Source organism: Nomascus leucogenys, chromosome 3 (assembly GCF_006542625.1).
Source record: "Nomascus leucogenys isolate Asia chromosome 3, Asia_NLE_v1, whole genome shotgun sequence".
In the NCBI taxonomy this organism is placed as follows: Eukaryota; Metazoa; Chordata; class Mammalia; order Primates; family Hylobatidae; genus Nomascus; species Nomascus leucogenys.
Genome location: NC_044383.1, coordinates 130827676 through 130850921, shown reverse-complemented (window position 1 = coordinate 130850921; position 23246 = coordinate 130827676). Strand labels below are relative to the sequence as shown.

General features: G+C 37.7%; 1 protein-coding gene across 3 annotated transcripts in view; it reads right to left on the bottom strand.

Annotated features, from left to right (window-relative positions):
- The window catches only part of UTRN (utrophin), a 573765-nt gene that overhangs the window by 66268 nt on the left and 484251 nt on the right, over window positions 1–23246 (bottom strand). For all 3 annotated transcript variants that reach the window (XM_030809793.1, XM_030809794.1, XM_030809795.1), the window contains 3 exons: window positions 14776–14837; window positions 12382–12456; window positions 4649–4850 (listed from right to left, as the gene is read on the bottom strand). In XM_030809793.1, the coding sequence (XP_030665653.1) occupies window positions 4649–4850; window positions 12382–12456; window positions 14776–14837 (339 nt within the window). The remainder of the gene's footprint in view (window positions 1–4648; window positions 4851–12381; window positions 12457–14775; window positions 14838–23246) is intronic.

The following is a 23246-nucleotide window of genomic DNA, read 5'->3' as shown; positions in this document are numbered from 1 at the left end:
ATTAGTGATTTAGTCTAGGTAGCCATTAGTTTCACAACAAGTGACAGAGAAGATAAACCTGAAATCAGACATAGATGGTATGTCATGGCATGACTGTCCCAAGTAGGAGAAAGTAGAGTATCACAGAGAAAGCCTGAGCAAAGGCACAGAGACAGGGGTGTGAGCCTTGGAGATAAGACACATTCAGGCCGGGCGTGGTGGCTCACGCCTGTAATCTCAGCACTTTGGGAGGCTGAGGCGGGTGGATCACGAGGTCAGGAAATCGAGACCATCCTGGCCAACATGGTGAAACCCCGTCTCTACTAAAAATACAAAAATTAGCTAGGTGTGGTGGCACGTGCCTGTAATCCCAGCTACTCAGGAAACTGAGGCAGGAAAATCCCTTGAACCAGGGAGTTGAAGGTTGCAGTGAGCTGAGATCACGCCACTGCACTCCAGCCTGGCAACAGAGTGAGACTCTGTCTCAAAAAAACAAAAACAAAAACAAACAAATAAGATGCATTCAGGTGGGTCAGAGACTTGCATCAAGGTTAACTGGTTGACCAAACTGTACAGGTTATGTGGGACCAGAAAATAAAGGACATTGATGTAAATAAGCTACCTGGATGTGAGAGACAAGAGGGAGACAGTAACATATATTAGTGAGTGACATAGCCCAGTGTTGACATATTTAGTCTCCTGATACTTTTCCTAGGCAACTCTTTAAATTGGTTTAACTATAAAGACATTTACTTTATAAAATTATACCATCTTTGGAATAGTGGAAAAAATGACACTGCAGCAAATGAGGTTAATATTTTTGGTAGGAAAAAAACACATTTAAACCAAGTACTCCAGATTATTGCTTTATATCATGATTTCAACACTTTTGATTTCCATTAAATCCAGAAGGAAGATTGTGAAATTAAGACTTTTCAATCTGGGAAGATGACTTAGGCTGCAAATTCATAAATGAAATCAATTTTATCTTTATGAAGTACTTTTTGCATATATTAGTTCATTTGCCCTTCATAATCACCTTTTGTGTGGTAAGCAGAGTGGATATTTTTGTTTCAATTTTTCAGATGAAAAATTAAGATGCCAATGTTAAGTAGCTGCCAACTCACACAGCAATCAGAACCAAAAATTTGAATTCTTGTCATCCATGACAGATGAAAATAAATTCTTTATACAAAGTTCAGAATATCAGGAGGTGGGTACATGTTAAAATTGGAAAAAAACCGTTCACTTAAAATAAAGTATGTTTCCTAGATATGGCAATATAGTAAGAATAATCAAATGATTATCAAAGGACTGAACATTAGTTCTTTAATTACGACTAATATGTAATAGGTAGATAAATTCTCCTGTCTCACTGGGTAAGGTTTTCAATTAGTAAAGAGAAAAGGGCAGAATTAAAGATCCCGAAATCCTTCTACTTTGAGAATTCTGTGATCTGTGTTTGCATCACTCATTATCAAGAGCTGGCTGAAGCTGAAAACACCAGTTCTGGCTGTATCACACGACAGGAAGGAAGGCAGTCACTGATATATGATTAGTGAGTGAATGTCAGGATGGCTGAATGAATAGAAGTGTTAGAACAAGGTACCATTCCTCAGATTCACAGATGTATGAGTCTGTAATGTCCTAAGTGGACGGTAGATAGTAATTTCTAACTGATTCTCAAAGAAAATTATTGGTTGAAAAGAGTTAATAACTATTATTGAGATTAATAAATAAATCATGGTTGTTAGAGAAACCTGGGCAACCAACTCTGGCCGTCTGACATTACTGTCATAAGAGTAACTGTTTTTTCCATAGATTAAGCCCCAGTACTCCGCTCCAAGATAGAAAGCTACACTGCATGGGCACCATTCTGATCCAGCATGATCTTTGCCATCTTTCTTTTGCATAGATGGGAGATTAGTCCTGAAAGATTTTTTTTTCCTTTAAAATGAAAAATGAGAAATTTCAAGATACTGTCTTTCTAAATGAGAAACAGTGGCAAAGTGTAGCATTTCCCACATATTCCCATTTGATGGTGGCAAGTGGAACTGTGCCAACACTTAACTCCCTAGAATATGAATCACGCCATTTCACACACTGCTTCCTCCCAACCAAGTGGCACTATTCCCTTTGGGCTGTCCGGTGAAAAGAGCATATGTGTGCATTATGCACTGAAGAACTGTGTCCCCTAAAATTTATAGGTTAAGGTCCTAACTCCTAGCACCTCAGAATGTGACTGTATTTGGAGATAGGGTCTTTAAAGATGTAATTAAAATGAGGTCATTAGAGTGGGTCGTAATCTGATGTGACTGGTGTCCTTAGAGGAAGAGATGAGCACACATCAGACAAGGAAAAATCATGTGAAGACACAGGGAGAAGACGACCATCTGCAGACCAGAAAGAGTGGCTTCCATAAAGACTCAACCCGGCCAACACCTTGATCTCACACTCTTAGTGTCTAGAACTGTTAGGAAATAAATTTCTCTTGTTGAAGCCATCCAGTCTATCATTCTTTGTTATGGCAGCCCCAGAAAACCAAAACACTGTGTCAGAGTCATGGACAACAGAAGGCAACTGAACCTCTTCTCCAGTTCTTCCTTAAAATGTAGTTCAAGATGTACACCTCTACCATATTCTATAGGACAGAATGGAGTTCCTAAGTATTCTATTAATTTAGCAATTTTCCTGGGATGTAAAAGTTAAGTTACAGGCTTTGTAGTTAAAACATCTTTGACCAACTATTTTGGTGAATTTACTATGAAAAAGTATCTTCTGAGGATTTAAATTATTGAAGAGCAACTTAATGGTGGATTAAGGCTAATGGTAATATTTTACCCTAGGAGAACTTAAAATGTGCATTAAAATGAAATGTATTAAAAATATCAGACAGGGATATCGCAAATCCTGTATTCATTATGGTAACTGAGACTCATGCTTCAGCAAGCTTCTTAAGAGCCCTCAAGCACACAGTGGCTGATTATTTAGAAAGACTTTGTTATGATATTTGTGAACGCTGAAAGATAAAATACTTTTCTAATTAAAAAAATAGAGGAGGATAGGGAAAGTTTCATTAATTGGTACAAAAGTACATATAGGTAGGGGGAATAAGTTCTAATCTTCTACAGCACTGTAGTGTGAATATAGTAAAGAATAATTTATCTCACAGGTTCAAAAGATAGAAGAGAGGATTCTGAATGTTTCCAACATAAAGAAGTAATGAATATTTCAGGTGATGGATATTTTAACTTCCCTGATTTGATTTTTACAAACTGTATGCATGTATTGAAATATCACTGTGTACCTTATAAATATGTACAGTTATTACATGTAAACTAAAAGGAATAGAAAAAAAAACCCAAACTTTAGTCAGCTCATTGCTAAAGCTATCATCATCATTATTTACTTCTTATACAGAACCAATCAGCTCCTAAATGTGTGCATTTATGAATGATCATCTATCTTCTTTATCTCTAAATCAAAGGTTGGTAAATACAAATTTTCATGTAGCTAATTAATAGACAATAACTTTTTGGGTATGAGAGGCAAAACAACAGTTCTAGTTTTCTCTTCTTTTTTTTTTTTTTCTTTTTGAGACAGTCTTGCTCTGTCACCCAGACTGGAGTGGAGTGGTGTGATCTCAGCTCACTGCAACCTTTACCTCCTGGGTTCAAGAGATTCTCCTGCCTCAGCCTCCCAAGTAGCTGAGATTACAGGCACCTGCCATGATGCCTGGCTAATTTTTGTATTTTTAGTAGAGACAGGGTTTCACCATGTTGGTCAGGCTGGTCTCGAACTCCTAACCTCAGGTCATCCGCCCACCTCGGCCTCTCAAAGTGCTGAGATTACAGGTGTGAGCCACCGCGCCCGGCCCAGTTCTAGTTTTCTTATTTCATCTTTGCATACTTTAACCCCCTACCAGAACAATTAGTAATTCCTAATATTTCAGAAATATCAGCCCACAGCAGGTCTTTCTAGAACTATTTCACAAATGCACTGTCGTATTCAAAAGGGCCAAGTTAATGGCAAATGAGTTATGCTGGGAGTTGAGTGTGCTTTATGAACAGTGAGTACCTAATTAAATGACAGATATTAAAGTGTCCTGTAGCATAAATTATTTAAAACACCATATATGTATACACACACACATACACACACACACACACACACACACACAACCACTATGCAAATAAAGCGAGTATTAAAAGACTATCTCGTTCATGGCCATTCAAATCACTCTTCAGTTGGATTACAAAGATTGTAGAGCAGATTATTATGAGCTAATAAATTATTGTAATTCATAACAATAAATAGAATATTTTTTATTTTGAAAAAAGAATACTCTGAGACATTATGAAACAAGAAGAAAGTAGGACTTAGTTATACTGTTTCCCCTAGCTTCTTGGCAAAGAATACTATAAATTTGACAGTCTTTGTAAATTGAAGCAAAATTTTAAAATGAAAGATGTACATTCTTTTCTGTTCTATTGTTTGTTAAGAAGCTCAATGACTTGTAAAATCATTCATTTTCAACAACAAACATAAATATTTCCACTGGGAAAGTAATTTGAAAGCACTTATTAAAAAATTCACTTAAAAATCCGGCATTTTCTATTAACATATTTCATTCAATGATTGTATTTTAATGAGAAAAATATAAACTTACGTGTCATAGACATTGAGCAACCAATTGAGACACATATCAACACAGAGTGGAACGTTGACCAGGTCCTTATGCATTTGCTCAAGTCCATCATAAGTTGTTGTCAGACAGTTGATGACATCTGGAACACTGAGGAGCTGGTCATTTTGGTTCAACTTGTGCTGTTTGAAGATTTCATTTGTTGTACTCAACTCTAAGAGATCCACTAACCAGGAGAGAAGAAGGAATGTGTACAGTCATTACATTACATTACATAACAACATCACAACAAAGGCATTTCTAGTCTCAAGTATTTAGCTTGATTCTTCAATTTAAGAATCTATCCTTTTTAGCTAAATTTCAGCTTTTAAAGAAACAAACACATTTCTATTCTTACATTTTACCACACTTTCATACTTTTGAATCTGAACTCTGTCACTTCCCAATCTTATCTCATTTTTTGCTCTTTGGAATATTAATTTTTCCTACTTTCTTTTTCCGGCTTTCCCTTTGCCAGGCTCTTTTTGCTTTTAAATGTAGCAAGGCATAAATCTCTCACTCTACTCCAAATGGCAACACATCTCAAATATTACACTGCTCTCCTCATCTTAACTCCTGCAAACAGCCTGTGCACTGTTCTCTTCATTCTTTGTATCACAGCCAAATTAATTGTTCTTAAACAGTTTTTTATCATGTACATCATTACATACAAAGTTTACTGAAGGTGCTCCATACTAAAAAACAGGTTTTATAGAAAAATAACAGCTCTCCACTGCCTGCTGAATCAAGCCTGATCTATAAGATTGTCACAATCTGTCCCTAACCTGGTTTACTTCCAATGATGCTCTGACACAGAGATGACCTGTAGCTAAGAAGAAGTACTAGAGCAGTCAGTACTCTAGACACAGAGGTGACCTGTAGCTAAGAAGAAGTACTAGACAGTCCCCACATCCGTTGGTCTTCACAAATTTGTTCCCATCCTTACTCTTCATGTGTACAACATCTATGGTAGGCATGGCTGGGGCTAGAGCCAGGAGGGTGTGCACAGGAGGCGAAGGCAGAGCCCCTGCTCTGAAAGACATACTGATGGCTTTACTAAAAGGAGGAGTAAACATGCCCTATGAGAAGAATACGCAAATTTCTGCTAGAGCTACTACTTCTAGGAGAGGAAGGACAACTGGAAAAGGCTCCCTGGAAAGGTGCGATTTGAAATGGGCTTTGAAAAATGGATAAAATACAAGAGATCCACACGAAGTGAGGAAAGAATTCCAGGTTTAGAGAAGTGCTTGAGAAAAGGCAAGAACTCACTCAAGCCCAGAGGCTCTAAGGAATGGTGGACTGCAGTGTGGGTGATGCGTGACTTACACATGTGTGGTGTTTGCCTACAGTGAAACAGACAGGAGAAATGCATGATCCAGGCACACACTGCCCAAGGGGAGGCCTGCAAAGGCCTGAAGGAGGAGTTTAGATGAAAACGACAAAATTTTTTTTAATTTAATCAATTTTAAGTCATTCATTCACTAACTGAAAACAAAGAGACAAAGCAGATTATCAAACTACCATGTATCTATCTATACATTTATTGAGTGTGGAGATGACTCTTCTAAATTTAAACATCTGGCTAAGGAAAATTAGAGCCCACATTAATTTAAGGTCTGCTCATAGACATCAGTTTTTATAAAATTCTTTCTCTCTGTATCTAACATTTTAGCATAAAAAAATTAGACTAGAAGAACTCTAATCTTATTTTTGCTTATTTTTTAACTTTTTAGCATTAAAAAATAAGAGGCAAAGAGAGAATAGTTGGTTATTTACATATATGTTATATATTTAACTTTTAGAATTAAAAATAAGAGGCAAAGAGAAAAAATAAGGTTATATACATATAAAACCAACTTCTTTCTCTTTGCCTGACGCAAAAACTGTTCTCTCAAAAAATATAACATATTTTGACAGTTAACTAAAACGAACAAATAGCTTCCTTTGTATTTATCCATTTGTAACCATTGAATAACTAATAATTTTGAATTTTTAAAGACATATATGAAATGTGTCCATGCTAGCTGTCTGAGTAACACAGAATTATTTATTTTTTAAGTTATCTACAAATTAAAAGAACTGCTTTAAACCCATACAGAGTAAAATGATTTCAAAAACAACTCAACAGGGAAGACTTTATTTTCTTTTTTTTTTAAAGAGATAAACATAAAACATACAAGTCTGCATAATGAACCAATCCACTTCCTTCAGATGTCAAATGTATCATTGGTAAACTTAAGCTAATAACAAAAATAAGTCAAATAAGCTTCATATGAGTTAGAGAAGGTGTCAGAAAAAAACTAAGAACCATCTGGAATTTTCACTGTAATTCTTACCTCATTTCTTTGCCCTGTACAGTTGATGCTTGAACAGTGCCAGTTTGAACTGTGAGGGTCCATCTACACGTGGAGTTTTTTCAATTAAAGTTAAGCACTGAATGTGCCTGCCTCTCTTCCCTCCTCTACCCTTTCTGCCTCTGTTACCCCTGAGACAGCAACACCAACTGCTCCTCTTCTTCCTCCCCCTCAGTTTAATCAACATGAAGTCAACGAGGATGAAGACCCTTTATGATGATCACTTCCACTTAGTGAACATTAAATATATTTTGTCTTTTAATACTTTCTATTTTCTTTTCTCTAGCTTATTTTGTTGTAGAATAAGAGTATATAATACATAGCATATCAAATATGTGTTAATTGACTGTTAACATGTTAAGTTTTGGGTGTCAAGGGTCAACTGTAAGCAGTTTTCAATTGTAAACCTCTAGAGGGCAGAAGCAAAATGCCTGACAAAGGAAAGTGTTTAATAGAGGGCAGTAGCTGGGGAACTACAGCTCCCCACAGACACCAAGGAACATATTCAAATATGGCCAAAAGGCTCTAAGTTTTCTGAATTCCAACATTAATTATGCCAGTAACACAGCACTGCTGTTGGATCCCCACATGGCATCAGGTGACAACAGACCAAATTCCAAAAAGCCCATTTCCTGCATCAGGCTGTCCTTGCATTTCTTTCTGAAGTCTCCCTGGTTATACACTCTGTAGCTGTGACACTAATTTGCCACATCCCACAGATTATCATGTCTTCAATTTTTAGTGATTTACTCTGACACTTTGTCTTAGTGCCTAAGTCAAGCATAAATCCTCCTGAAATGTGTCACATTTAGGTACCTTTAAAGAACTGACTACATTTAAATCATAGAAAATTATGATTAAGATTTTCTCATTTCAAAGGGAGAAAAATGACAAGCTCAGTCATGAGGCAAATGAAACAAACAGCAGAATCATTTTCTATCCAACTTTCTGACTTTTTCTTTAATCCCACATACGAGACACAGGGGATGGAATAGAAATGCATTATCATTCTCCTGTTCTGCAAAACAATGAACACTGTTAAGCACCCAATCTTGGGCTTCTGTGACACTTCTCCAGGTGTCAAGCTATGTGGCCATTCTTTATTTTTTTATTTTATTATTATTATTATTTTTAGCATTTCCCCTATCTCCTCTTCCCCAGAAATATAGGCAGAGCTCAAGGTTTCACATCTGGCCTTTCACTCTGTGAGCCTGAGGCCCTCACTCACTCCCCTTCCTTCTGTTATTGCTTCTCTTTGGAGGGCTCCAGATTCTCTTTTCTCCTGCGATCTCCTGCCTCAACACTTGACCCACGTCCCATTGCTCTGATCCCTACAAGAGCTACATAATTCTCTTTTAGGTACCTCTGCCCATAAAGGCCTGGCCTTCTTGTCATGATGAAATCCAGTCTGCAAACCGTGAAATATCCTAACATCCTTCCTTCTTCTACCCACCACAATTTACCAACTACTCAATACCCCCAGTCATCAGTTCTTCCTCAGGCAGCCTTAAAAATCCAGACCCTCATCTCCCCTCCTACAACTCCCAGCCAGCTCAGCCTTGATCATCCTTCACCTGAACTATTTACCCATTCTCTGTTCTCTGCCCTTTGGTCTTTCTTAGATATTCCCTAAAGCATAATTCCACCTCTGGCCCTATCTCTAAACTCCCACAATACAGAAAATGCCTCATGGCTCCCCATTCTATAACGAAAAATATCCAAACATGAAATACAACACAATAAGAACTTGAAGAACAAAACAGAAAGGAATTTCAGGAAAGAAATGACCTTCAAATTGACCTAAACTAACTTTAAGGAAATTTCTGGATATTGGACAAAATAGCTAAGCTATTCCATTCAGACTCTATAACTTGATGTTCCCTGAACACCATCCACACCTTAATTCTCACACAGATAACTCCTTCCCTTCTTATCCCCAATTAACTGCCCCATGCCTAAATCCCAGGTGCCTTTTATAGCCTGGCTCATACGCCCACTAATCAAGGAAACCTGCCTTCTTCTTCATAATGAGGGGACTCTCTCCCTCCTCGGAACATACTTCCCTTTTGCTTCTCTGCTATTATCTATCACATAAAGTTTCAAAATCAAAATACAAAGGAATACAGAAAATACCTATGTGTGGTCTAAAAGAAAATAATAGAACAAACACCCATTAGTCCATCACACAGCTGAAAAAAACAGAATGTTACCACTATCTTGGAAGCTCCTTGGAAATCCTGCCTAATTACATCCTCTTACAATTACAGGGGTAACCATTAACCTTTGTATTTCACTTTCAGTTTTTAAAAGTGTATATAGCATTAGTTTTGCATGGGTTTGAACTACATATAAATGGAACAGAGTGGTACACATTTTTTTCTGCCATTTAATTTTTTCATTTAGTTTTATAGTTCTAAGATTAAATCATGTTGATGCTGATTAGTAGCTCATTGATTTTTGCTGCTGTATTATATTTACAAATACGCCAAAACTGAGTAAGTTTTACTATTAAAAAGTGCTGCTATAAATCTCCTTGGACACATCTTCTGGCGTACTGCTATACAACCTTCAAACTCAAATCATTCACTCAATGTGTCCTAAGCAACCCTTGCTCCGTGCCAGAAATTGTATGAGGTCCTAAGTAGAGATGAACACAGACTGATCCCTCCCATGATGGAGAAGGAAACAATAACTAATAAACAGAATGTTAAAAATTACGACTGACACTTTGCCTTACTGCCTAAACCAAGCACCAGAAGTGTCATGTAAGGAAAAGAACAGTTCTATGAGGAGCCATCGAAAACCTCATTAAAAGAGAGGTGATCAACAACATTGAGACCTACAGGAATGAGTGTACCAGCCAAGGGAAGAAGAGAAGTATTAATTTGGTGCAAAAGTAATTGAGGTTTTTGCCATTACTTTTAATGAAATATCCTAACTTACTTTTAATGGCAAAAACAGCAATTATTTTTGCACCAACCTATACAAAGTGCTAGGACAAGTGCTTTTTAGGCAGGAGGAATGGAATATAGCGTTTGCCATTTCTATCACTAAGTGGATGATGAAATGGTGATGCCCCGGCAGAGCAGAGGGAAGGAGGTGGACAGAGAGGTGAGCCAGGCAAAGACCATTCCATTCTGAGGGCAGCAGCAATCTTTTGTAAGCAGGGCACTGGGTCCATGTGCAACGTTCTCCAAATATGAGTTCCTTCAGTGTGAGAATCAAGTCTCTTTATACTGTTTTATCTCCTGCACAATCTTGGAGCCCAACAGATGAATGAACAATGACACTGCCCTCTGCCTTATGCTGGGTGGGGATTTGCACATAATGAGAGACAGCCATGACCTAAAGTAGTTCACAGTGGAGACAATCCACCTAACATTATTCGAGCATACAAAGGCAAGCACTTGTCACTAAGGTGAGAGAATCTGCTATTACAGGCAATCATAAACTACTGGGAAAAACGTGGAGACGGGTAGGATTAGCTTGTAAATGTTTCCAAAAGAGGTAAATCTTTAACAGTATTTGGGAGGAAAAAAGGGTTACAGGCCATTGCAGAGAAAGGGTCAGGGTATTTCTAGTAAACGGAAAGGAAGGGAGAGGAAGAAGCAGATTAATAATAAACTGGTGAGCTCCAGGAGTAGCCCACAGGCCTTGGCTGGAGGGCAGTGGGAGAAGGCTATGGGAAAAGTGAAGGCCAGTTGGCTCTGAAGAAAGTACCTCATATACTTGAAATCCAATACAATCTAGCCCTTTTCTAGCTGTCATTTAGTTGTTTAATTGTCATTGCCAATCTTGTTTAGTTTAGAAGTTGGAGGAGCGTCCCTTCTGTTCCTCTCAGGTTTGAGGGGAAGAGCTGAGGAGGGGTTTTTTTTCTTTAGGAATCCAAAGAACCAAGAGAAGAAAACACCAAATGTGTTAATATGTTTATCCACCCAGAAGTGTTGTTGAAAACTGGGACCGTGTTCATAACAACAAAAAGCAGTCTTCTGTCAATGGAAATTTTGTGGCTGAGTCATTTGTCCTCATTTTATAGCTCATCAGGCCTAAGAAGAATTTCCAGACCCATCAACTGGATCCTGGATGTGCAGCTGAGCCTCTTTCAAAACTGCTGTCACCATGGACTCCTGCGCAGACCAAACATCCCTTTTGTGTGTTCATAATTTACTTCCTATTCTCTTTTTGCTCAACATACTGATCAGTAGCCAGAGCGTGGTGGCTTTCTTTGCTTTGTCCTGGTAATTCTGCAACACTTGCTGCAACTACTACAACCTGCTAATTATCTTAGAGGATCTGTGGATTATGCAAGAGTCAAGGTCATCTCATTCTTCCTTGTTGCCTTATCTGGAGGTGTCTTTCAGCCCTGTAGACTTCTCTTCCATATATAGCTTAAGCTTTTCTTATTTTCAAGCTTTGCATTCCTGTTTTTTCTCAATGATGTTATACCTCTCTTAACTCTTCCTGCAGCCAGCTTAAAATTTATTGCTAATTTCTATTGACTTTCAAGAAGCAGATTTTTCAACTCTAACGTATCATTTTTCAAAGCATAATTTTCAAAGCATCACTGAACTGCCTACACGTATATTAACAGTTAGCAAAAGGTGGCAAACAAGAATACTTGAAACTTTTCAATTTACCCTATCTTAAAAGAATAGGTAAATATCACTTTCCACATCAACTATCTGACAAGGCCTAGGGTAGACTCAATCATTAGAACTAAAACCACAAATAGAATCCAGATAGCATAAATCTATATGCTAAGTATTCACACTGCTACTTCATTTTAGGTTATTTTGCAGGGGGAAATATCCTTTTGATGAAAGGACTGTCACAGAATTCCACTCTGAACACATCCTCCACAGGAAAAATGCAATGATAATACTAAATGTCTCAAGATATATTTAAAAGAAAATAGAGCATTTTATCTCACTTGTTAAGGTGCCAGTTCAATTTTAGATCAGGAATGTGATTTTTTAGTGTTTCTTTATATACAGTTATATTGAGACAAACTGGAACTCTACGCTTCCAAATGGGCAAAAGGTACTGAAAACACATGACTTAATACTTTCTTTGATTTAATCCTTTTAAATTGGGTGGCAGCACAATTTTTGAAAAAGCTTTTTACATTACTCCTGTGTTTTGGTTAATTTTGTTCTCCAAGTAAGAATGGCATGTGTTCAGTACTGCACACTGATGGGGCAAGTAATAAAACATTTATAGAAACAAAACCAACTCCTTGAGTGAGGTACACTGAAAACCAGATTAACTTGGCAAACACTCCATCCTCTTCATTTATCTTTCTCTTGGAAAAAAAAAAAAGGCAATTCAAGTAACAGATTGATTAACTTTGGAAGAATAACTCACAACATAGTGCTTTTTGTAGTCTTCGGATTTTGATTGCTGTACGGTAGGCAGAAAAACGTACGTTATTCAAGTCAGCTGAAATAGAAAAAGGAAGAATTCAAAGATAGGCTTATTATTGAATATATATTGAATGCCCAGAATGTATCTGGTTACTTTGGATGATGAAAAAATATTATGTCTGCCTGAAATAAAAAGTCTTCTCCCAAATTCCCCAACACGTATTTAAGAAAAAAATTAAATGATCATTAGCACCATGTTGAGATATATCTCAAAGCAGTGCTACAGAGAAAATTCTAAGAAAGTATTTTCAAACAGGTGTCAGGGCTCAGAACATGGTGGGTTGAGTACTTTGAAATGAAGGAGACTGGCAGGCCTCAGAAGTAAGGTCTCTCTGACCTCTGGGTCTCTTGTCTCCTGACCCTCTTTCTCCTTCCAAAGTGATAAATAGAAACCAGAATTCCTCTTCCCCAAGGTGGGTCATAAAAACTAGAACTTCTCTTCCCCAAAGCAAGCCATAAAATCTAGCAAGTTCACTGTGACCTTCTCCCTTCTCTCCTGAAGATTCTCCTGTGACAGGTATCCTGTCCCTAGAGGAAAGGAATATGCTACAGGGAGAAGCCAAGAAGAATCTGAATAGATAGGCCTTGCTGGAATTCCCTTCTCAGTCTATTATCATTAAATTACACCCTTTCATCCAATCACAATTCAATGCAGTCATCCATTCCTCACTCAATCTAAGTGTAAAAATAGATACTTTTCCCTGTTGTCTTTGAGTCTTCTGAAGGCTCTCATGTCAGGTAAAACTTTAAGTAAATTTCTTGTGCTTTTCTGGTTGACCTGTCATTTGTTACAGGAGTGTCACCATGACCCTTATGATGGGTGAGAAAAGGTACCACCCCTTTCAGCCCTTTGGTAGGAAAAAGAGGAAGGTGATGAAGAGAAAGCACAGCTGTCATATGGCTTATTAAATGCACTGCACAGTAGGCAGAGGGCCCTTCCTTTATTTCCTGATAAAGGAGATTTTCCTCCAGGGGCATCTCCCCCAAGGACACTTCATTTTCTTCCAACCACACTGTCCAGCTCACTATTCATGGAGCTCATCTTATTTCTATGCTCCTCCCATCCTGATTGATTTGGTTTTTCTGCCCTTTTGCAGATCTGGTTAAAATGATCCTATAACCAATACTCAACTCTTTGGAAACAATAGATATTGTAATTTCTTTCTTTGTCCCCTAAAGACGGAGTATCAGAGATTAGTAGAGTTAAAAGAAAACTCAGATATCATCAAAATTTGCCCCTTCATTTTACAAACTAAGCAAACCAGTTCTATGTCTTTTGTTTGTCCAATTTTTGCAGGCCCCTTCACACACCAAAAAAAAAACTCACACAGAAGCCCAACATTTAAAGAGATTAAAAAAGGGGGCATCCCTTTTATTGAAATGGGAGAGGGAGGCTTCAGGTGCTGCTCTTCCCTCCAGCATCTCCTTAGCTACCCAAAGAGAAAACTTAAAAAAACCACTGGACCAACCAGAGGAAATAGGTTAAACAATAAGTTGAAAGCCACATTGCACTAGAAATTAAAACAAAATCGGAATTCTTGTCTGTGTTTTCTTGCATTTTTATATAAAAATGAATTTAGCTTTTAACAATTAAGACAAATTTAAACTAGGTGAGCTAATTTGATGGCATGTACTAAATAAAAAGTGAGCCAAAAGCAAATTTAAGGCAGTGGATTAAAGTTGGCTATATTGTAATTGTATATCTATATATATTTTTTGCGTGCAAAGCTGAAGGTTAAGATGACTCAATACGAAGGAGGTAAAAACTACAATTACATTCCTCGCTGTAAATCAACGCTTTTTGGCTCACATGATTTCAAACCACACAATTCTCCTAAGAAAGGCAATACCTGTTTACTGCATTGCCCTTAGAAATTTAACTGCTTTTAAATGTCAATGACATGATTCTTTTAACATTAATATGCCATGTAAGAAAAGCTGGTCATTAGCTCCTATTTAACAATATACAGTTCTCAGCCGGGCACAGTGGTTCACGCCTGTAATCCTAGCACTTTGGGAGGCTGAGGCGGGTGGATTGCCTAAGCTCAGGAGTTCGAGACCAGCCTGGGCAACACGGTAAAACCCTGTCTCTACTAAAATACAAAAAATTAGCTGGAAGTGGCAGCGGGCGCCTGTAGTCCCAGCTACTCAGGAGCCTGAGGCAGGAGAATTGCTTGAATCCGAGAGGCGAGGCAGAGGTTGCAGTGAGCCGAGATCACGCCACTGCACTCCAGCCTGGGCAACAGAGCGAGAATCCGCTCCCCCCTCCGCCCCAAAAAAAGAATACACAGTTCTCAGTTGTTTAGGTTTATTTATTACTATTAATAACACTTACCAAGGGATTGAAAGAGTTCGGTCATTTTAGGATGGTCCCAACAGGTGGTCTGTGTTTGATGGCTGGAAAAAAAAGGTAAACTTTTAAAAATAAACAAAAAATCAAAAAACTTCATACAGGCCAAAAAGGAAATACCCAAGTAGAAACGATTTTTTTCAAATTTTTAAAAATACATGCAAAATTATCCTCATTATCAACCATTCAGAAACCCAATGCCCAATTATTACTTAATATTTGAAACACTGGCCGGGGCAATGGCTCTTCCTGTAATCCCAGCACTTTGGGAGGCCGAGGCAGGTGGATCACTTGAGGTCAGGAGTTTGAGACGAGCCTGGCCAACATGCCGAAACCCCATCTCTACTAAAAATACATAAATTAGCCAGCTGTGGTGGCGGGTGCCTGTAGTCCGAGTTACTCAGGAGGGTGAGGCATGAGAATCACTTGAACCTGGGAGGTAGAGGTTGCAGTGAGCCGAGATCGTTTCACTGCACTCTAGCCTGGGTGACAGAGTGAGACACTGTCTCTCAAAAAAATAAAAAATATTAATAATAAATTTTAGCCAGGTGTAGTGCCTCACATCTATAATCCCAACACTTTGGGAGCCTCAGGTGGGAGCCCAAGAGTTTGAGACCAGCTGGGCAATATAGCGAGACCTCATCTCTATACAAAAGTTTTTTATAAAAATTTTTTAATAATAAATTTCATTTGAGCAACTACATTGTAAAAAAAAAAAATGAAATCTTTGCTTTGCCTATTTCAAACAGAACTGAAACTAAAAATTAAAACCTAGATATAAAATGTGACTGTCATGAATCCTTGGGCCCTGGCTTGATGTGGCCGGATCAATGCAGGCTCCAGAATAAACCCGTATCTGTTAAACAGATGTAGATTATCATTCAGAACGAATCCTCCAACAGCAGAAGTAGTGCTGTGAGAGTCACTACACCTTAAAAGTCTCGTCATATTTCCAAAGACTGCAGAAACAAGTTTAACTCTGAATAACATCATCCCACAATCTACGGAGCCTCCCTTCTCTTCTACCTTGAGTCGAACTTTCCTCAGTGCAAATCTACCCTTTCTTCTCTTCATGTGTATCTGGATTCCCCACTCCCCTCAGGCAAGTGTCTCTTGCCACTTTGACTCTCTGTTCCTCTTCTCAGCTTCCTCCCATTAACCAGTATTATTATTTTCTATATGTATTAAATTGTTTTCCTCATGTTCTTCACTTTAAAAGCAAGTTTTATACTTTCTCTTTTTCTGTAAATTTCAAAACTAATTCATATGTTAGATGGAAGTTTTGGGGTGATAAATTGAGGTTAAAACATAAATGGAATGCTTCAATTAAGTTTCTTAGGTAAACAGTTCATGACTTTGGTGGGTCAGTGGCCTTACATTTAAAAAGAGTTAACTGCCCCTTATCTAGGTCAGGGTAGATTAATAACATTTAACAGTGCTCCAGAGATTTCTTAAATGACACCTAGTTCTTATAAAACTATTTAGTAAGCTACATGAACCAGCCTAGTACCTAGGAGAGTGATATTACAACATTCATAAAATCAAATTCAAGAGAAATTATTTTTCAAGCCTATATAAAATATCAAAAACTGGGGCATGTCACTGGGAAAAGAATATCATCACTGTTATATATACATAGGTAACAAAAACTCCAAATAACTCATACTTACCTTTGAAAAATATTTAAAGTATGTATTTGCAATTGGGTATGTATCCTGGAAATATCAGCAATTGGGTATGTATCCTGGAAATTCCAAGATCTCAAACAAAATAATATAACTACAATGTGAAGATCTGTCTTGGAAAGAGATGGAAAGTTGTCTGGCTCCTCTACCCAGATTCTTGACTCCAATGCTGAGACAAATACTTCTACTTCATGGTCCACTACTGAACACCAACAAAACCATTCCACCCTTTTGGTTGATGGTAGTGATACTTCTCCAAATTGCTCCAAAGACCATGGAGCGGGTACTGAAGTTGTTTGACCTAAATTCTTACTATTCATCGTTAGGCTCAGAGCTTTACAGAAATGCAGAATCTCAGAAAGAATTTCCTCCCTATCACCAACAAGTATGGAAGGATTTGCTGAGGAGGTAATGCAACTCCAGTAAGGCATCATGGGCTCCCAGTCTGAGAGAACCTACTAGGGTTCATTGATCTCTTGTCTTCTCTTTCAGGGAATTTCAATCCCCATGACAACAGCACTGTCCAGAGACAGACATCCCATCATGATGGAGCAAACCAAGGCTCAAGAACCAAACTAAAGCCATCGGTAATGTAGAGCCAGACGTCACACTTAAACAACAAATATGCTTTCTCTTGTGTGGGTCTTCACCTCACACAACCCCTGTGGAATCACAGGAGGAAAATACCACTATTTCTCAGTCAGGCGGAGGACTGAGAATTCAAGGTGAACACCGCTTGCTAATGGCTCTCTTTAGTGAAATCACTACTGAGAGCTGAGGGAACACACACATTTGGCAAACAGATGGAGGGAGGGAACGGGCATCTCCCTTTATGAATTCAATACCAGTTGATTCATTAGGCAGAACTGCCAACACAGAAAATAAATACAGCCTCTGGTTACAAAAGTATAACTGCTGCTTACCAAACAACAGAAATAAAAAAAAAAACAGGCGATGCAGTTGGCTGCTGGTTTTTTTTTTAAGTCGGGGGAGAGGGTTAAAGCAAAATCCACAATGAACCCAAAGGCTTAAAGTATTTGAACAGCTGCAGATAGCTCAGCTCCTCTTGCCAAAATGCCTAAAGTTCTCCCAGAGTAGGCAACCAAAACAGAATAAAAGTAGCATTTTCCCCCAAAATAACAACAGCTTGGGTTCTAATTAATCTCAAATATGAACAGGGAGTGGGACTTCATATTGTGCAGCTTGATAAGCTCTAAAATAAAATCATGATTTTATTACTAAAAATCCTCTTTTTAAAAGGCAACAGCCATGGGAATCTATCCAAGAATAAAATTAAAAAAAAAAAAAAAAACAAGAAAACAACAACAAAGTAGCAATTAACAGTTAAGTACAAAATCACATGAAGCAAACAATAGTGAGAACATGTGACATGTAACTAGGCTGGCCAGCCATCCAGTTTTGCCTGTGCAGAGAAAAATTGTGAAGGTCTTTGTTGTGGGCAAAAAACTAGTGGGTATCCTGTAAAGCTTAAATTATCTCTCAGCTATTTTAAACTCTGCAAACTGAAGAAAACAGATAGTAATGCAAATGATTTCTGTCCATATAAATGCAAATTGTGCCCAGTGGAATGCAATTGATTATTTTCCTGTGGATATTGACCAGTTTGTCAGCTTTGCATCCAGAGGTAAATTCATTTTAGCATCCCTAATCTGACTATAAATAGGTGACACTTTGTATTAGCTTTGGAACCTATTATAACTTCTTACTGGTTCCCTTATTATGAGTTAAATGAAACATGCTCTTTTTGTATTTGTATAACAGTTAAGATTTTTGTCTATTTTGAAAACTATCCTTCAAGCAGTATAAATCCTGCTTTATACTAGACTATATACAGGAATTATACATCAGCATCCTGGTATAATTATTAAAAGTGCCCCCTTACTCTGAAGTGCCCCAGCTGGGATAACATATAATCTCTGCATTTTATGGACATTATTAAAATATTAAGCCAATAAGGTTAAGAAGTAGTATATCCTTCCACCTATTATTATTCATAACAGTATACACTGATAAGCCACAGAAAGTAAAACACAAATAATATAAGATTGTAGCACTAACAAATAAAACAAAAAAAGTTTGCTGCAATACTGCCTAATATGTAATACAATGAACCAACAGCAAAGGACATGCACTTTTGATAGGCTGGTAAAACACTGATTTCTGGGCAAATGACTGCTCTGGGGAAGATACTTCTTAAACTCATTTGTCCTCATTAGAGTGGTCTCATATTTTTCCATGAAACCTTAAAGGATGATCAGAAGGCAACTTGTTTGTCCAAAAACTGACACTTACCCAAATATACTTATTTGTTACTAGCTATCCAATTTTATGCTTATAACTGGATTTTGTGAGGTTTGCTATATATCATTCTATTTCAATTATAATTATAAAGGCATCTAACAGAACAAAACTAAAGATAGGTAAAAATACAAATGTGGGGACAAGAACTACGTATATTGCTCTGAGATAAGACAATCAAAGAAAGAAAAATATTTCTTCTTTGCTGTGCAAAGTAAAATATACTAGGTCAGGATGTATATTAATCACAGTAATAACATGCTATTTGAGTGCTGAATTTGTACCAAGTAAACTTTTTTGGATAAACTTTTTCTATGTGTAAATTCAATTTGGATTATAATTCTATGACTTGGGTGACAATATTGTCTCCATCTTACAGATGAAAAAAATTAGGGCAGAGAGTGCTTAGATAGCTTGTCTGAGGTCCTATAGTAAGTAATAGAAATGGGATTTAAACAGAGATAGTCTCATTTTAAGCTAAGCTCTTGATATGGAAGTATATTTGCATAATTAAGGTTTTAAAATATTTCTTGATGAATCTGTCCAAATTTGAGTCCATGGTCTATCATTAGAATCATTACAAATAACCTCATCTCCCTTGCTTCTTTCTCACCCCTTGCAAATCCCAGGCCTGGATCAGCTCGATTACTTGCCTACTCTGGACCTGAGCAGCTGTGGATAAAAACAACTGGAGAAAATCACTCAACAGACAGACTCATTTTACTTTAAAATATGTGATTTCAAACCTCAAATGTCCAACTCCTGGCAACTGCGCTATATTCCCTAATAAACTTGCTTTCCCAAACTCCAAAACAGAAATTCACTACTGCTATCTCTCTCCCCAAACTGGTTTCTTTCTCTGTCTTAATATCATTTTACTTTATCTCACGCTTCATTGAAAACCTAAATACTACTAGATGAGGACTCCTTTCTCTCTCCACCACCAACTCAGGAAACCTCCCTCCAACTGCCAGTTTGTTATCCTCTCTCCCCTTTAACTGAGAAATTGTCCCCCTTCTTATTAAAGGCCAATTCTTCCTGATGATTTCTTAAAAATTTCTTGTGCTGCACTGTCAACCCCTCTCTCAAGAAGACTATCCTTTGTAGAATATAAATGTTTACAGACGTGCCATTCTTAAACACACACACACACACACACACCCCTACGTCAAATCTACATTTTCTGCTAGTTATCACCTTTTTGCTCTTCTTCGCAGACAAAATACACCAATGAGTAGTGTACCATATCTACTTCCTCGTGTACCATTCACCACTCAAGCCACTTCTGTTTGGCTTCCAACCTTTCTCCTGAACTCAAACTGGTCCTATAATTATTAGCAATGAACTCCATGGTGCCAAGTGGAGTGGCCATGCCTCAGGATGGGGAAAAATAAGAGACGAGAAACACTGTAAGAAAGTTATACAGTGTATTAGAAGGTGGAAGGTGCTATGAGAAAACCAGAAGTCTCCAGAAAAGGGAGTTGACACAGGCAAAATACAGGTTCTGTTAACATTTACTTTATGTACACTTACAGAAGTTGCATATATATAGCAATCAAGCACGAGCTCCCAACTAATTGATTTTGCGTTCAGCTGCCTAAAGTATGAAGAGTGAAAACAAATGTTGGCAATCTGATATGACATCATTTATTTAAGTAACACCTTCTTAAAGATCTGAGAGGTGGTGTACTTACTTTGGAATTTATCATCTTTTCAGTCCTTGTTTCACCCGAGACTAGAATATAGGAAGAATGTGGAGTACCCCCATCAGTCACATTGATTCTCACTCTGTGCCCGTGCTCGTGTGTGTGGGGGGGTGTATGTGTGTGTCTGTGTGGAAAAGCCCCTGGGGAGAGGATGGAGGTAGTGGGTGAGAAAGCTACAGGAGTAAGTTATATATTCCTCAGGTTATATTCAACTTCCTCATCCACTCGCAAACACTGTCTACTGTCCTTTAAGCTTTTAAAGGCAGAAAATCCAAAGATATACTTTTAGAAACAAAAAATTAACTTAAGAGAAAAGAAGTGTGGAGGTCAGGATTTCAAGAAAAAAAAAAAACATTCTGTCCAAAATTCAAATAAGATATATGATCCTATTTGATAATAGGTACTGTAAAAGTTTAGAGTCTTCCTTAAAAAATGCCATTAGTATCTCATGATAATGAAGACAGGAGGCAGGAAGACAACATTGTAAATAACGAATAATTCTGTAGGATTTGACTATAAAATGCATTTAGGCTGGGCACAGTGGCTCATGCCTGTAATCCCAGCATTTGGGGAGGCCAAAGCAGGAGGACTGCTTCAGGTCGGGAGTTTGAGACCAGCCTGGGCAACATAGCAAGACTCCATCTCTAAAAAAAGTCCAATTAGCTGGGCATGGTGGCATATACCTGTAGTCTCAGCTACTCAGGAGGCTGAGGCAGGAGGATCACTTGAGGCCAGGAGTATAAGACTGCAATGAGCCATGGTTGCACCACTGCCCTCCGGCCTGGGCAACAGAGTGAGACCCTGTCTCTGTAACAAAATACACTTAAAGTAATTTCACACTTAGAAGTAGATTTAAAGATACAAACATGGAAAGGACTATATAGAAATAAGCTACCATATCATACACCCCAAAATACAAGATGTCAATATTGCATGTATGACTAAGAGAATATTTGTTACAAAACAATAAGACACGGTTTATTTGTGTTTGTTCTTAAATAAAGTAGTAGAATTAATTATCAAAACTGATGTGCCTACATGCGAGGGGAGAGACAGGTGATAATTGTCTTGAGGGTACTAGATTGTCTGGAAATATAAACATGCAAATACTCAATAAACCCAGGGGAGCCGCTAGCTTTCTACTAGCTGCTATATTTCCACATGAGCCCAGAATTCATAGGGACCCCACCTCCTACCCAACCCTACCCTCATCTCCCTGACTCTCAAACTGGGGAGATTCAGACCATCAGCCAAATTCCTGTAGGTCATTCGTTGTTGCACTGGCCCTGGGGAGCCTCGTATGCCCCCATCTGAAGGTGTTAACACCAGGACTATGTTCCCACAACTGTTGAGGGGATCATTGTATCCTTTAAGTTTGCTTTTAAAAGCTGGATTTGTAGCTTTTAGCTTTTTATTAAAAAAAAATTACTACTTTATCTCTTTCTTTTATGTATTTTTAAAAGCAGGGATTAATTACTTCTAATTTTTTCTATATGGTTATATGAAATCTTTTACTGTATTATTTTACTTTATAATCAGCATATTTCTATTTATTTTACAATTTTAAACATTATTACTTCTGTACTTTTGCTAATTGCAATGGCAGTTTTAAAAATTTAATCTTTATAAAGTATAGATATCTTTTTTCCTCTCTAAATGGCCCCACAGTGATCCTTCCTATACTGTATGGTAGAATTTTACTAACTGCATCCCTTACCCTAAAAATCAAATTGCCCAGTAAGGCTGATGGTGCCATTATAATGCAATAGAGTTGGGTAATCTAGAAGATTCCAAGCCAAAATACTACTTCTTGGCCCAACAATATGTAGATTAATGGCAGTGAAGGTGATATTTTAAGTCCTGAACTACCTAATGTCTCTCAAAGACAATGTCAATTCCACCTAAATTACCTCAATTAACTAGGACACCAGTAATACATAAGATTTCTTCCCAGTGATGGTTTGCTGGCTGCTGCAGGGCAGACTTTCTGCTATTTAGATTTTTAGTTAGCCAAGGTATGCTTATGCTCATTTATCTGAAGCCCCTCCAAGCCCAGGAGTTTAGTGATCCTAAGGTACTTACATTCTTTCATAAAGCAATTTTGTTCTTACCTCCCCATCAGCAGAGTTGGCCCAGTGAGTTTTAAATATTTATTTTCAATAAAAACAGAGTCACAGACTATTAGAAAAACAGACTCTCCTGTACATTTTTCTTATGCTTCTGTTTCATTTACTTCTTTATCATTAAAACCAAAACCACAAGATCCAGTTCTTGAAAGAGATTCAAAGTGTGGCCCAAGAGTTCTTTACTAAAAAACTGGAACCAAAAAGATACCATCCCTCATCTTCACGAAAGGGGGAAGGGAGAAATAAAGACTGCTGTAGGGACCCTTTCGGAGACAGCTATGTTTATTTTTCATTGTTATTTATACCTTTGTTATGGGTTTATTCTCTTCTGGGATAAGTTTTCTATAACTTTTAATGATAAAATGCTTTATGTTAATTCTTCGTTGTTGCTGTTACACACACTTTATTAGCTTTCATTTTCCTGTTAGGCTGAGTATTTGGAGATTGCCTTGCTGATACTCCTCTCTGCCCATATTTAGGGAAGGACTATTTCTCCTGTATTGCCCAAGCTGGCACACAATTCTTCTAAAGAAATATGCATGAATTCTCTCCTCTAGACGGTATATGTAGTTCTGCCAAGACAAGTATATATAACCTATGCAAATGAACTGTATGACTGC